General features: G+C 31.6%; 1 protein-coding gene across 2 annotated transcripts in view; it reads left to right on the top strand.

Annotated features, from left to right (window-relative positions):
- LOC150110124 (constitutive coactivator of PPAR-gamma-like protein 1 homolog) overlaps positions 1 to 17,688 on the top strand; it is a 299,942-nt gene that overhangs the window by 145,530 nt on the left and 136,724 nt on the right. For both annotated transcript variants that reach the window (XM_090397994.1, XM_090397986.1), the window contains exon 10: positions 733 to 985. In XM_090397994.1, the coding sequence (XP_090254120.1) occupies positions 733 to 985 (253 nt within the window). The remainder of the gene's footprint in view (positions 1 to 732; positions 986 to 17,688) is intronic.

Raw genomic sequence — 17,688 nt, 5'->3', positions numbered from 1 at the left:
TGTGAATATGGTCCAAAGTATTGTAATTCTTCCCAAATCCAGCTTGTTCACAGGATTGCATTCTAAGCGGTCATAATTTCCTGCTTTGTAGTTCAGCATGTAATTTTTTCTGAATCGAACATTCATAAGCTTATTCACTTCCAAGTTAGTACTATATGATCCCTCTCACCAACCAGAGACAGAATAGTTATGTCTTTGACTGAAACCTCCCACTACCCTATAATCAGATCTACTCTTTGACCTCCAGTTTCTTCTGTCACATGAACTTGGGGAATTTGTCTCACAACAGCTCAATAAATTCAGTTTCATTCCTCTCATGAGCTTTCGCAGCTACCCAGTCACTGTTCAGATAATTAAAATGTTCCATTATGATTACTCATTTCTCATCCATTATCTTTGTTTGGTATTGCATTTCTTTGTCAGGCAACCGATCCACTAGATCTGTAACAACACCCCACTATGTATTTGATCTTGTTAGACTCCACCTCACACCAGATGGCTTCAAGCTCTCTGCTACATTATACAGATCATCATTGTATATATATATATTTAAAAAAATTGTTTTAAAGTATAAATATCTGTGAAATACATGACCATGAGGAAAGGATAGGATAGGATTTAACATTAAACTGTTGATCCATTGCAAAACATTTATAGCATTAATTCTTAATGTTATAAATGTGCCTAAAAATGCTGTGATTTCAAACTAACAGTTATAATTGTAATTTCCAGACAAAATTCCTGATATTGTTGTAAAGGAATGGATGTCTAACAAAGCAAAGCAGCCACAAAGTCCTGATTTTGTGGTAGCAACACCTTTAGGATGGGCTGTGCCTACAGTTCAACGGCTCTGGTTTGGATCTTCAGTTGATGACAAAAAGCGCCGCCTTCGAGCTTTTCTTACCTGCATGCATAGTGATTCCCCTCTTATGTTGAATACGTCATATGTACCACAGCATTTACTGGTTATGTGTTGTGTACTCAGGTCAGTATTCATAGTTTCAAATTAGAGATTTTTTTTTGTTCTCTCTCTCTCCGGTTTCTTGTAATTACCTAATGTTAGTTATATATTACCCGTCCTAAGGCACGGATCAGAAAGTCAATCAGTCAGTTATATATTTGAATAAAAATGTGCAAAACTTCATATCTTCAATCAGTATTTGTTGTATTAACTTGGATGGCATACCAATTTTCAGTCTGCTAACAGCAAAGTTAGTGATCAACTGTGTACTTATGCATATGTAACTTTTGTTTTAAGTAAAAAATTAAATTACTTCTTGAAATTTAATTAGAAATATATTTTAAAATGTAATAATGACAGATATAATTATTAAAATGAATCATGCTTGATTCCTGTTGTGCCATCAAGGGGTATAAGGATGCCATTCTAGTACTGCATAATTAAGTTTTACATTATTACTAGTTTTCTGTCAGTAATTTTCTTCCAAATTGATCTGTATTTGTTAGAACTGCAATGTTGTCAGACCTCATATTTCACTTAGATCTTGGTCTTCCAATGGGTTCTTTTCCTGCCTTTGTTAGTTTAAGTGACTATATCACTAGATTAATTCTGCTCACACATTCTTGAATGCTGACACTGTCAAGTTTCTTTCTAATGGCTTCATTTTTAATAGGATTTTTCTTTGAACTCTCTTAATTTGCTATCTTTAGTAAAACTTGTGCAGAAATAGTTTACAGTCTTCTGCAGGTTATCCGTAGAGCTTTGCAGTCAATGTTTTCTATATTCCTGGCTATTTTCATAAATTCTTTTTCTTTTATTTCTGATTTTCATACGAAATTTATTACGGCAGTTATTTAGTTTAGTTAAAGAGTATTTGTATTAGATTTATTTCGGAGTATAGCATCACCTGTAAAAAGCTGAAACAAATTATGCAATTTGATGCAGTGAAACATAAAAGGCTTTTTGACATTCTAGAAAATATTAACATTGACTCTTATGACTTGGAAATTTTAAAGAGATTATATTGATCACAAACGGCGTCAGTATGTGTAAATGGCGAGGAAACAGGAGAATTCCCCAGTGGGGAGAGGAGTTAGACAAGGATGCAAGTTATCGTCATTATTGTTTAACCTTTATGGTGAACAGATGCTTAGAGAGGCACTTGAGGATGTAGAAGAAGGAATAAAAATAAACGGAAGAATCGTTAATAACTTAAGATATGCAGATGATGTAGTGGTGATGGCAGAAAGTGAAAATGGATTACAACAAATTGTTCAAAGAATTGAAAACTCTTGTAAAGAGTACGGACTAAGAATTAGCACTAAGAAGACCAAGATAATGATAATGGGCAGAAAAATAGGAGCTAATGTAAAGATAAGATGTGAAGGAAAGATTTTAGAAGACGTGGATAGATTTCAATATTTAGGTAGCTGAATCTCAGAGAAAGGAACTTCAGAGTTGGACATTAGAAATAGAATAGGCAAAGCTAAATCGGCATTTATGGAAATGAAGAAAATTTTAATAAACAGGAATATTAAAATAGTGTTAGAGTTGGAATAGTTAAAGCAACAGTTTGGAGTATTGCACGTTATGGAAGTGAGTCATGGACACTCAGAAAGAGAATGGAAAGAATTAATACATTGGAAATATGGTGTTATAGAAAGATGGTAAGGATTAGCTATACAGAGAGAATATCAAATCAAGAAGTTTTAAGAAGAGTTGGGATGGAAAGAACACTGCTCAAGAATATTATGTAAAGAAAGACCAGATTTGCAGGACATCTTCTGAGAGATTCTTCGGGACACCTGACAAGAACTATATTACAAGGGAAAGTTGAGGGGAAGAGAAGACATGGAAGACCAACTAGAGAGTGGTTCAATGACATCGTGGAATGGACTGGTTTAAGAATGACGAAAGCGACAGACAGGGAGAAATGGAGAAGAGCTGCTCATCTGCTGCAACCCTCTTGCTAGAGGATGCTACTGGACGACAACGACGATAACATCACCTGTAAAAAGCTGACTGTAAATATCTGCAATTGTGATATCAGGTATAATGACACTTTCCTTCATAAAAATGATTCTATATAATGAATCCTCCATAAAATGAATCATAAATTTTTGAAGGAATGTGTAAGGGAATTGACATCCCTTGAGATATTTGTTTAATATGAATCTTACATTGAGTTCAGTTCCAAATGAGTGGTAGGAAGGCAAGATTGTACCACTTAATAAAGAGCATCAAATTATAGGCCAATCTGTATGTCAGGTGTAATGGTTATATATAATTATATATAATATATTTATATATATTATATATAAATTCTATATAATGGGGGTCATGTTTTAGTAATCTATTTATCTTATTACAATAAGGTAACAGCTGCATCAGATGAGGGTGATGGATACACAATAGTGTATTAGATTTTGCAAAGACTATTGATAGATTACCACAGTGATAAGTTGATAGTCGAACTAGAGCAGATGGGGATGGGATATTAGACTAGAGCATTGGATTTGAGATTGGTTATATGATAAATGTCAGCAATTAACATACACCTGTATGTTAATGATATTGGAGAAGACTTGAATGGGGATATTCGGTTGTTTCTAGATGATTCAAAGTTGGAATGAACTATGAGGGGTAAAACAGATGTTAACAACTCTGCTTCTGTTTCCTTACTGAAAAAGCATTGAATAGGCTGAGTGAATGGGTACGTGAGTTGTAATGCCAGTTCAGTGATGTGAAATGTGAGGTTTTAAAATTTGGAAATCAAAGATGGGATGTAGAATTTATTCTTGGTGGGGATATATTCTTTGAGGTGGAGGAGATAAGAGATCTTGGGGTGATGGTGGATAAGCATCTGAAATTTAGAGGACATATTGCCAAAATTGTGAGAACGACACAACTAATTTTGACAATGATGCGAAAGATGCTGACTTGTAAAAGTAAGGAAATTCTTGTTCCTTTGTATAAGGCCTTGATTAGGACATATATGGACTACTGTGCACAGATTTGGCCACCTGGTTTTCAGGATAAAGAGATGTTGGAAATGGTTCAGAGGCAATTGACTAAGGTAGTTTCTGATCTGAAATGTTGAATATGAAGAAGAGAATGTAATTTGCAGTCTAGTGGAGAGAAGAAAGAGGAGTGATATGAGAGACGTACAAGTTAGTAAGGGGCTGTTATAGGATTAATGTTGAATAATTTTTTTCATAAAATGGTAGGGAGAACAAGAGATCATCCTTGGAAGCCGTATAAGGAGGGAGTGAGAAGCAGATATTTTGCATGGAGAGTTGCGAATGATTGGAATGCCCGTGAGTGTGGTGTCTGCAGGGAATTTGAATGTGTTTAAGGCACGGTATGATGAGCTGTGTATGTGACAAAGGACCTTCTATGTGATTCTTAGGATGATAATAATAATAATTTCTTTCTAAGAGTAAAAGAAATTAGTGCAACATCAAGTTTGGTTATGTCTGATAAGAAAGATGCCAAGTTCTTTCACGAAGTCTGACCCTTCTCTTTACTGCATTTTAATTAAGTGTTAAAAAGCAATCTGTCTTTTAATATTGTGATAGTCAAGAGAGATAATTATACAAGGAACTGTTTTAATGTTTAATTTTTCCTTGTTTTAAGATATGAAATTAATCATTCATTTTCTATGCTAAAGTGCAAAGAAGTAGTTACTGGTAATTTTTTAGCAACAAAATCTTGCAAAGCATTTATTCTTTTCAATGATTTAGAAAAATATGCCACCAATGCACTGATAGTTTGTAAAAACAGTCTACATTCCTTGATATTCAAGAGACTGCTTTAGAACTAAATTCAAAATATTGCTAAAAGATGTGCCTCGATAAGCCATTAATATGGCCACTCGTTTCACAGACACCATAAGTTTGGCCGACTAACTTGTCCGTGATTTTAAATGTTTACAAACAAATGTTTTTATTTGTTTACAAACTCTGTTTACAATTGAGGAATTTTATTAAATTCCTCAACTCAATATCAATATAAAATGATATTGACCATTAGACATTCTATCATCATTGACATCTGATGATAGAACATCTAGTCGTCTTTTTAAACAGAGTTGAGGAATTTAATAAAAAAAATCTGTTTTTTATTAATAAAAATAATACTGTTAAATCTGATGAACCTTTCGTGTATTTTCCCATTATAGTCAAAACTGAAAACAGCTTTGACTATAATAATAGGCTTATAGCTGTGAATTTGATATGACATCAGCTGTTTCATCCAGAATAATGGCCACAAATGTAGTGACAGCAATTTCTTTTTTATAGCATCTTTAACCACATCAAATATAGCACTAATAATATCATTTTGTACTGTGGAAGAAGTTCTTTGAGTATGATCCTCTTTTAGAGGGTCATACTCACAGAGCGCATTTAAAAATTCTATACAGTTTCCTCGATTATCTTTATTTATTCTGTCTAAAGTGATGGGGATGAAAGAAGGCCTGAAGTTGAATACTACTCACCTAACTTTAAAATAGTTTTATTACTGGACAGTGTCATCTGCAGAATTGTTTAAAATATAGAACTGCAATTGCTTACTATCCAGCTTTCTCTCTCTCTCTCATAATATAACATCAGTCAAGTATTTAAATGTTCCTTGTAAAGGAACATTTAAATACTTTCTTTATATACTTTTCAGCATCACCATAAGTACAATGCTATACTGAAAGAAATTCATTGTAGCAAACTGTCCTTATAATAAACCATTCCTGAGGTTCCTAAAAGATTCGTATAGTAAGAGTCAGCTAATCAGATTATACAGTATTTTTAATTTAATTTAGTTTGTGCCATAATTTTAATATATATAATACTTTTGATATTGGAATTATTTCTGTGTATTAGTTTTTTTATCCTTGTTACAATGTTTCTGTTTTCAACTAAATTGCATGCATGCATGCATGCATGCACATACATACATACATACATACATACATACATACATACATACATACATACATACATACATACATACATACATACATACATACATACATACATACATACATACATACATACATACATACATACATACATACATACATACATACATACATACATACATACATACATACATACATACATACATACATACATACATACATACATACATACATACATACATACATACATACATACATACATACATACATACATACATACATACATACATACATACATACATACATACATACATACATACATACATACATACATACATACATACATACATACATACATACATACATACATACATACATACATACATACATACATACATACATACATACATACATACATACATACATACATACATACATACATACATACATACATACATACATACATACATACATACATACATACATACATACATACATACATACATACATACATACATACATACATACATACATACATACATACATACATACATACATACATACATACATACATACATACATACATACATACATACATACATACATACATACATACATACATACATACATACATACATACATACATACATACATACATACATACATACATACATACATACATACATACATACATACATACATACATACATACATACATACATACATACATACATACATACATACATACATACATACATACATACATACATACATACATACATACATACATACATACATACATACATACATACATACATACATACATACATACATACATACATACATACATACATACATACATACATACATACATACATACATACATACATACATACATACATACATACATACATACATACATACATACATACATACATACATACATACATACATACATACATACATACATACATACATACATACATACATACATACATACATACATACATACATACATACATACATACATACATACATACATACATACATACATACATACATACATACATACATACATACATACATACATACATACATACATACATACATACATACATACATACATACATACATACATACATACATACATACATACATACATACATACATACATACATACATACATACATACATACATACATACATACATACATACATACATACATACATACATACATACATACATACATACATACATACATACATACATACATACATACATACATACATACATACATACATACATACATACATACATACATACATACATACATACATACATACATACATACATACATACATACATACATACATACATACATACATACATACATACATACATACATACATACATACATACATACATACATACATACATACATACATACATACATACATACATACATACATACATACATACATACATACATACATACATACATACATACATACATACATACATACATACATACATACATACATACATACATACATACATACATACATACATACATACATACATACATACATACATACATACATACATACATACATACATACATACATACATACATACATACATACATACATACATACATACATACATACATACATACATACATACATACATACATACATACATACATACATACATACATACATACATACATACATACATACATACATACATACATACATACATACATACATACATACATACATACATACATACATACATACATACATACATACATACATACATACATACATACATACATACATACATACATACATACATACATACATACATACATACATACATACATACATACATACATACATACATACATACATACATACATACATACATACATACATACATACATACATACATACATACATACATACATACATACATACATACATACATACATACATACATACATACATACATACATACATACATACATACATACATACATACATACATACATACATACATACATACATACATACATACATACATACATACATACATACATACATACATACATACATACATACATACATACATACATACATACATACATACATACATACATACATACATACATACATACATACATACATACATACATACATACATACATACATACATACATACATACATACATACATACATACATACATACATACATACATACATACATACATACATACATACATACATACATACATACATACATACATACATACATACATACATACATACATACATACATACATACATACATACATACATACATACATACATACATACATACATACATACATACATACATACATACATACATACATACATACATACATACATACATACATACATACATACATACATACATACATACATACATACATACATACATACATACATACATACATACATACATACATACATACATACATACATACATACATACATACATACATACATACATACATACATACATACATACATACATACATACATACATACATACATACATACATACATACATACATACATACATACATACATACATACATACATACATACATACATACATACATACATACATACATACATACATACATACATACATACATACATACATACATACATACATACATACATACATACATACATACATACATACATACATACATACATACATACATACATACATACATACATACATACATACATACATACATACATACATACATACATACATACATACATACATACATACATACATACATACATACATACATACATACATACATACATACATACATACATACATACATACATACATACATACATACATACATACATACATACATACATACATACATACATACATACATACATACATACATACATACATACATACATACATACATACATACATACATACATACATACATACATACATACATACATACATACATACATACATACATACATACATACATACATACATACATACATACACACACACACACACACACACACACACACACACACACACACACACACACACACACACACACACACACACACACACAAAAATCAGGGGTGAATATTCTGGGTGTGTAGTGCTCACCCACAAAATATGAGTATTACCGATATTATATTTTTGTATTTATTCCCGTTAAAGACTCCCCTAATTGTTTACTGGCTTCACGTGATTCCTAAAATTAAATGCAATATACTAATGCTTCGTTGTCCTCGTGAAGAAGGCAATGAAACGTCACAATGACTTGTAAACATTGCATCACATTCATGTTAATAGCCCAGGTGTGCTTTCAAAATGCATACGTGTTTAAGACCTTTGAAAAAATGTAAATAGGGTGCAGCAGGTCAAATTCTTAGCATTCTAGTAGTTTTAAACCACTGAGAAGGTGAGGCTGGATGATCTCTGAGACAATAGCACAATTTTTTTTGTCCATATTTACAATGAGAAACAGTGTTGACAATCTACTGAATGTCCCATTTTCTGCCAGAACTTTTGTGGATTGTATTACACTTTACACAAAGGAGGTAAGCCTCGTCCTCCTCTTCCAAATTTACAGAGCATGCACAAAGATGCAAAAACAGAGTATATGAGACACTTCTCTATTTCACAATGCTGTAGAGTAGAACAGTTAACTGGATGTGAAGTGTGGTCAAGACTTTTTTTGTTGGCCTTGTTTATTATGCTTCAGAGAGAAAGACATTTGGAATAAGCATGAATATTCTGACCTTAACCATTTAACAGCAGCAGTGCAAAAACATGAGCACTACCAATCACATGTTTAATTATTTTTAAATCTCAGGATGTTTGGAAAACAAAGAATTGACACTCTCATTGACAAACAAATAGAGTAAAGAACAATAGAGATGTTTTAAAAAGATTAATTGATGCTATATACTATTTGGCTAAGCAAGGGCTTCCTTTGAGAGGTCATGATGAGTCTGAAGATTCAACTAATCGAGGAAATTATATAGAATTTTTAAATGTGCTCTGTGAGTATGAACTCATTTAGACAATCATTTAAAGGTCTCACTCTAGTATTTGCCAGTGGTAATCTAACCTCGCCAAGAAGCGTAAACCCTTTGTTTCTTAGAAAAACGGTGTGTGTGAAGCATAGCAATTGTTCATTTCACCTTTATGCTTTCCATATTTAAAATTTTATTAACATGTTATCACGTGTTAATATAATTAACACAGATACCAGGGTATCTTTCGTTTGTTTATTCCCTGGGAGGTACTGGCTTTTAGCATATGTATGTATGTATGCTGCTTCCGTGTTGAGTGGTCACATTTTCTTAAAGCTTATATGGCATGTTAGTCCAACTTTTGTGGTAGAATTTTATTTCTAAAATTAATATTTGTTGAGTATCTGGATGATATCGAATATCTCAAATGCAATTCAAACTGATTTCAAGTTATATATATATATATATATGTGTGTGTGTGTGTATGGAAAGTTTTTTACCTTGGGGATAATATATATTAAGGATACCAAGTAATTTTATAAACTTTTTTTTTTTTTTACTCCTTCTCCCAAGTAAGCAAAACAGTAAAGTTTGCACTTGAACATAGTTCAAGTCTAAAGGTAGTGCAACAAAGCTCTGATCACTATTCTTAATATTTCCCATAATGTAAAACACATCTCACTAAGAGATGTATACTGTGGTGGGGGGGTCACTACCCAGACCAGTTTCAGCCTTTTTTTGAGGTCTCCTCAGTGAGTAGCTAGACCCTGAAATACCAAGTTTTAGTAATACAGAGCCTTATCAACTTTACCTATACAAGTTGCTACAAGGTGCTTTTACTTTGAATAAGAAACTCTGGATGAGATAAAGATGTGAAAAGTTTTTTACCTTAGGGATAATATATATTAAGGATACAAAGTAATTTTATAAACTTTTTTTTTTTAATACTCCTTCTCCCAAGTAAGCAAAACAGTTAAATTTGCGCCTGAACATAGTTCAAGTCTAAAGGTAGTGCAACACCAGGGCAACTCGTAAAAGGTGGGTGGTAAAGCTCTGATCACTATTCTTAGTATTCCCCATAATGTAAAACACATCTCACTAAGAGATGTATACTGTTATACATTATGGTTGGGGGGAGGGGGTCACTGGTGTTGCACTACCTTTAGACTTGAACTACTTTCAGGCGCAAACTTAACTGTTTTGCTTACTTGGTAGAAGGAGTAAAAAAAAAACCAAGTTTATAAAATTACTTGGTATCCTTAATATATATAATATTATATATATATATATATATATTCATTTTGCTTTTCATAAATTGAGCGCTTTCTGTATTCAATGTGTTTAATTAGGTGTTATGTTTAATGGTACAGTAAATCTGTTCTGTTCACATGCATGAGCAGGAGAATGGGGAAACACTGCAGGAGCAGCGTTTCCCTATAAAGTATGTTATTCAAGTTGTCTTACACTAATTGTTTATAAATATAGTACACAGATGTTAAATATCAGTTTACTGTATTTAGTGATAAACAAAGTTAATTGTTAGAAATTATTAATTCTCGACCACAAAGATTAATGAAAATTAACTATTATTTACATATTGGTCAAGTGTAGGTGAATAACTAATTTAATTACCAACTAGTTTCACCGGCTTGTGCTGTCGGCTTCATCAGGGTACAATCAGGAAAGCAAAGAAACGAAAATTACAAGCTAAACGTTAACTGACAATTCTGTTAATATTTTAGATATTTATATATTGAGATATGTTTATATAGAGGATATTATCATAATATTAATCCTACTGGCTGCGCCATTGTTTAAATATAGGATTTTTAATTATTTTTTAATATTAATCCTGTCTATAGAAATGAACTCTGTTCAACAGTTATTTTTAATTTATTTCCGAGTGCACGATATGCACAAGGGTTCTCTCCGATTGGTGCAATGACCTCCTTTTTTACTATTTCTTTCAGAATCCAAATAAATCACTGACTCAAGACCAAAATACAAAATAAACACGTTTAATAAAACAAAAACAATATATATACATTTCAAGCAATATTACATGACTAACTACAAATTTAATTGGATCCAAGGCCCTTTTATAAAATAAACTTACACTTAAGACTAGACCAAACACTTTGTTTCACAATGACAAAATGTTCATAGCCAGTTTCTTTCTCTCTCAAGGCCCTTTTCCTAAGATATATGACTTTATTCTTCATTTTCATAGGATCCTTTCAAATCACTTATGTAGCACACATTAATTCTTTCTAACTCAGTTCTGTCTCTTTTTAGTAATAATAGTTAGATCCGGCATCCTTAACACAGATGAAACTTCCTAATCAGAGTTTTCTCAAACATTCCTTTAGAACGTAAATGGCAATTTCTTCTTTTATTCACTAATGCTTATTGACAGTCTTAACTCTTCCATTTAAAAAACTTACAGTTCTACAATTCCCTTTTCGGAATCAACTATAAATCTTCCAATTAGCGTTTCCTCAAATATTCCTTTTAAAACGATCTATAGCAATATTTCCCTTTTATTTATCAATATTTATTCCACATTAAAACTTCATAGTTCCACGATTCCCTTTTCGGAATATACTATTAATTTTCTTCCGACTGGTACATAAAAAAACTCAATTTCCTCCGAATCTAAATATCTACCGGTCTGTGTTCTAATTTCTTTCTGAACACTCTTCTTGTTTACTCCAGTTGCTTTGATACCGAACTTGTCAGCTGTCACATCAAACCTCGGTGAGCATGCACACTCCATGAAAGTGGCAAGCAAGAAACTAAATATCATGTCTGACACGTTGTTTCCGTTAGCGTAACGAGGATGTCTCTTCAAAACACAACACTTGATCATTTTAAACTACAATAAATTTTCTGTGAGTAATACAAATATCAATTAAGTATAGTCTCTGGGAAAAATTCCATGTTACTCCTCTTAAACTATTATAGCCTGTTTTTGTTTAGGAGTGTCCCTTATTTAAATACATTGGCTATCAATACTCAAGAGGGGTATATATATATTTAGGGCATTATTGGTGAGTATAGAAGGCAATTAAGGTAGAATAAAAGAGGTAGAAAAATTTGGTACATACCTTTTTTGATTCTACAATGTTTTCCACTTCCATGATCTCGCTGAAACTTGTTTACAAGCGGGGGGGGATGTTTAGATGCGGGAAAATAAGTTTGGATAACCTGGGTTAATATTAATAATATATATATAAATGTATACATATATTATTTTGAATTAGGGCGCATTTTTTGGGGGGAGGAAGGGTAAAACTATTGTTTTACCTTTGAACCCTGCTGCAGTTGCCACAGTAGTTTTACCCCCCCACACACAAATGCACCCTAATTCAAAATAATATATGTATATATTTATATATATATTATTAATATTAACCCGGGTTATCCAAACTTATTTTCCTGCATCTACACCCCCCCCCGCTTGTAAACAACCTTCAGCGAGATCATGGAAGTGGAAGACATCGTAGAATCAAAAAAGGTATGTAAGAAATTTTTCCATCTCTTTTATTCTACCTTAATTGCCTTCTATACTCACCAATAATGCCCTAAATATATATACCCCTCTTGAGTATTAATAGCCAATGTATTTAAATAAGGAACACTCCTAAACAAAAACAGGCTATAATAGCCGTAATTATAAAAAATATTAAATCCGGTAAGTACATCGATTTTTTAACTTCTTTACATATCATTTTTGACAAAACAATTTCAATAATGGGCACATCGTAAGTGCCAACGATGCGTGTTATGAAACTAAAACTAATAAATATACTAACATAAACAATACGTAAAAATATTTAGAATTTTAAATTATGATTATTTTTACAAAATAGTAGTGTGCGTGAAACAATACGCGCAATACTACTATTATCACAGACATCTCTAATACCATGGATGCAGATATTTGTGTTATGAAACTAAAACTAATAAATATACTAACATAAACAATACGTAAAAATATTTAGAATTTTAAATTATGATTATTTTTACAAAATAGTAGTGTGCGTGAAACAATACGCGCAATACTACTATTATCACAGACATCTCTAATACCGTGGATGAAGATATTTGGCAAATTCTAGATAATATGATTTATACAAGTTATGATAAAACTTTCAGAAATAGCAAACGAACACAAATCGAGAAATTCAATCATTTGTGTAATAATCTTATTGAGTCAAAACCTTCCATACCGGACAACAAAGTGATCGTTAACCAATCTAAGCACATACTAACTAAACCCGAGACCGCTATTCTCAAAAAAAAGGCTTCAATTTCTCCTTAACACCCACTGTAATAATACCTAAAGTAGATTTCATCTGCAATTTAGAGAAGGCAATATCGTTACCACCACAACTTACCTTAGATTGCAAAGCAGCATAATCCTCTCATCTCCTTCAAAATCTCCTCACACCAATGTCACCCCTATGAAAAAAGAACAACAAAGACATCATCATACTTAAGCCGGACAAAGGGAACAACACTGTCATCTTAAACACAAAAGATTATGAAGACAAACTCAACAATCTTTTATCGGATACATCTGTCTATAATGTACTTAACACAGATCCTACGTTAAAAAACCATAACAATACCAATGAATTATTACTTCATATCACAAACTGGACTACAGATCTAATTAAAAAGTTAAAATCTATGCATCCTGTAACTCCTAGACTATACGGCGTTCCAAAAGTACTTAAGGATGGCTCCCCATTACGTCCAATAGTGGATGGGAATCAACTCTCCAACGTATTTACTGTCAAAATATCTACTAAAATTCTACAACAACACATCCATAATTCAGATGCTTATATTAAAAACTCTCAACATTTTATAGAAAAATTAAAAAACATCTCTATCTCTGAAAATGATATACTTGCCAGCCTTGATGTCACTTCCCTATTTACCAACATTCCAGTGGTTGAAGTTATCAACATCTTAGACAATTTATTCCCACAAGACATCTCTTCATTGTTTAGCCACTGTCTATCTTCTAACTATTTCGTATGGAAGAAAACAATTTACAAACAATTAACTGGATTGGCCATGGGCAGCCCCCTCTCACCCTCTTGTGCTGACTTATTTATGAAAGATCTTGAAAGTAAAATCTTATCTCAAATTAATCCAAAACCTAAGGCATGGTTCAGATTTGTTGATGACATCTTTATCATTTGGAACCACAAAAAGGAAGAGCTATTAGATTACCTAAACAAAATCAATATGTTCCAAGATACTGTCAAATTTCACTTGATCTTGAAATGGACAAACAACTACCATTCCTAGACATCATAATAAAGAAAAAAGAAAATAACAGTGTCAACTTATCAGTTTATAGAAAACCAACAAATACTGGAACTCACTTCTAACATAACATCAGTTATGTTAGAAGTGAGACGTTATCTAAACTTTAGCTCATCACACCACGTCTCCCAAAAACTCAGCATTATTCATATGCTAAAGAAAAGAGCTATGCAATTCACCACAGACCATAATGATCTACAAGAAGAAATATCAAACAATCTACTCCTAAATGGCTACCCTAGAGGACTTGTTAATAAGATTCTCTTCTCTGATATACCACAAAGACAACGTGATAACTATTCCATACGTTGGTACCATCTCCAAAAAACTAGCTTGTCTCCTAAAACCACACAATATTAGAGTGATCTTCAAGCCAGTTGAAACTATCCAGGAATTTCTAAAATCATCAAAAGATTTCAATCCTTTCTACAAACATGCAGGAGTTTATAACATCCCTTGTTCCTGTGGTCTAAGTTACATTGGTCAGACATCTAGAAGCTTCGAAGTGAGACAAAAGGAACACATCAGTTATGTTAGAAACAACAGACAAGATATTTCTAGCTTTTCTTTCTCACTTCTCTACAACCAACCATATTATTGAATGGAATGAAAGTCTTATGCTATATATATAGAAGAAAACTACCATTCCAGAATCTTCAAAGAAGCTGCTACAGTTGCCCGTTCCACAAATAACCTTAACAGCAACCAAGATTTAATCCTACCAGATATATGGAAGACTTTAATTAGATCAATACACCCACAAGAATTGAACTTCAGTGCAAACTACAAAATTCTCAACAAGTAAATCATGTATCTGTGACATGCGTATTGTTTCACGTGCACTACTATTTTGTTATTGAAATAGAATTGTCAGTTAACGTTTAGCTTGTAATTTTCGTTTCTTTGCTTTCCTGATTGTACCCTGATGAAGCCGACAGCACAAGCTGGCGAAACTAGTTGGTAATTAAATTAGTTATTCACATACACTTGACCAGTAGCTAAATAATAGTTAATTTTCATTAAAGCTAATTGTTTTTCTTGCTTGTGCAATATAGCATCTGTTGAGGTTGGAAAGTCTTTTAACGGTTAGCCTGTGAAAATAACAGACAGTAAAAATTATTCCATTCATGAATAAAAATGAATACCTCTGTGTATTATAAGAAGTTGTTGATCTACAACAAAATAGAGCATATGTGAGATTGATAAGATAAGCACCACTGACACTAAAAAAAAAAAAAAAAAAACTAATGAACATAGGACTCCCGAAAATGTGGATAATTTCAATAATGATCAGATATTATGTATCCTGTTATTGCATAAAATGTATACTGAGTCTCAGTAAACAAAAGAAAATTCTTAGAAAACAGAGCGAAATATACATAAACCAGAGAAATACATATAGCATGCACAACAAATTTTACAAGATGATTTGCTGCACCATCAAACCACATGTATTCCTGTCCTTCCTAAATGAATCACCTGGTCAATTAGTTGATTGGATTAGCCTCTCCCTGTAGTTTTTAACTGAACTACTAAATGTATTAGGGGCTGTTTATTGCTTAGTTATTTATGCTTTGCAAACAAATCTCTTTTCCTCTCGTCCTTTTTATTATTATTATTATGCAATCATAAATTCACTTATTCATGTCTAGACTTTATAGGATCACATATGCTATTTGCTCTAACCAGCAACTTATGGGACACACACACATATCAGAAATGTTAATTATTAATAATTTGTTTGCATTAATGAAAGTATTTCTACTCACACTTATTCTTTCCCTTCATTTCTCATTCTCACGTCTTATAAATGATGGTTCACATATTTTCACCTTTGAATAATTCAAACATGCCAACCAAATAGAGCATTCTCCTTCATTGTTGTTTTCTAATAAATCCTAATACAAATTAATTGATAAAGTATTCAAAGGTCCTACAATTAATTGCATTGGACGCCAATTAAGGTGAGTGCTGATGTGCTATGCACTCTCAAAACTTTCATACATCGATAAAAATGCAATCATACAGTCAAATTGATGTGAATTTTGTAGCACGGGTTGCATAAACCACACGACAACACACCCAACCAAAATGGGCACGTAGTGCCACTGATATATATATTCTTTGTTAGAATAATATATATTGTTATAAAACGCTCTGTTTTTATAAATATTTGTAATTATCATAAATGGTTTTCTAGCTTAGCTATGGACTGCTGCCATCTATCTATTTCTATTATTTCTTATGTTTTCACACTCTATAGTCTAACATATTTATTTGTTTTATGACTGTGCCAGTTAGACTATATATTGAGTGCAAGACTATAAGATTTTAAACCAAAGACAAAGCAGATATCGTTTGTATTCCCTGCTTATATTAATTCTT

This window comes from Typopeltis vanoorti, chromosome 1 (assembly GCF_054136105.1).
Source record: "Typopeltis vanoorti isolate ZY-2024b chromosome 1, IOZ_Tvanoo_1.0, whole genome shotgun sequence".
In the NCBI taxonomy this organism is placed as follows: Eukaryota; Metazoa; Arthropoda; class Arachnida; order Uropygi; family Thelyphonidae; genus Typopeltis; species Typopeltis vanoorti.
This window is presented reverse-complemented; position numbering and strand designations above follow the sequence as displayed.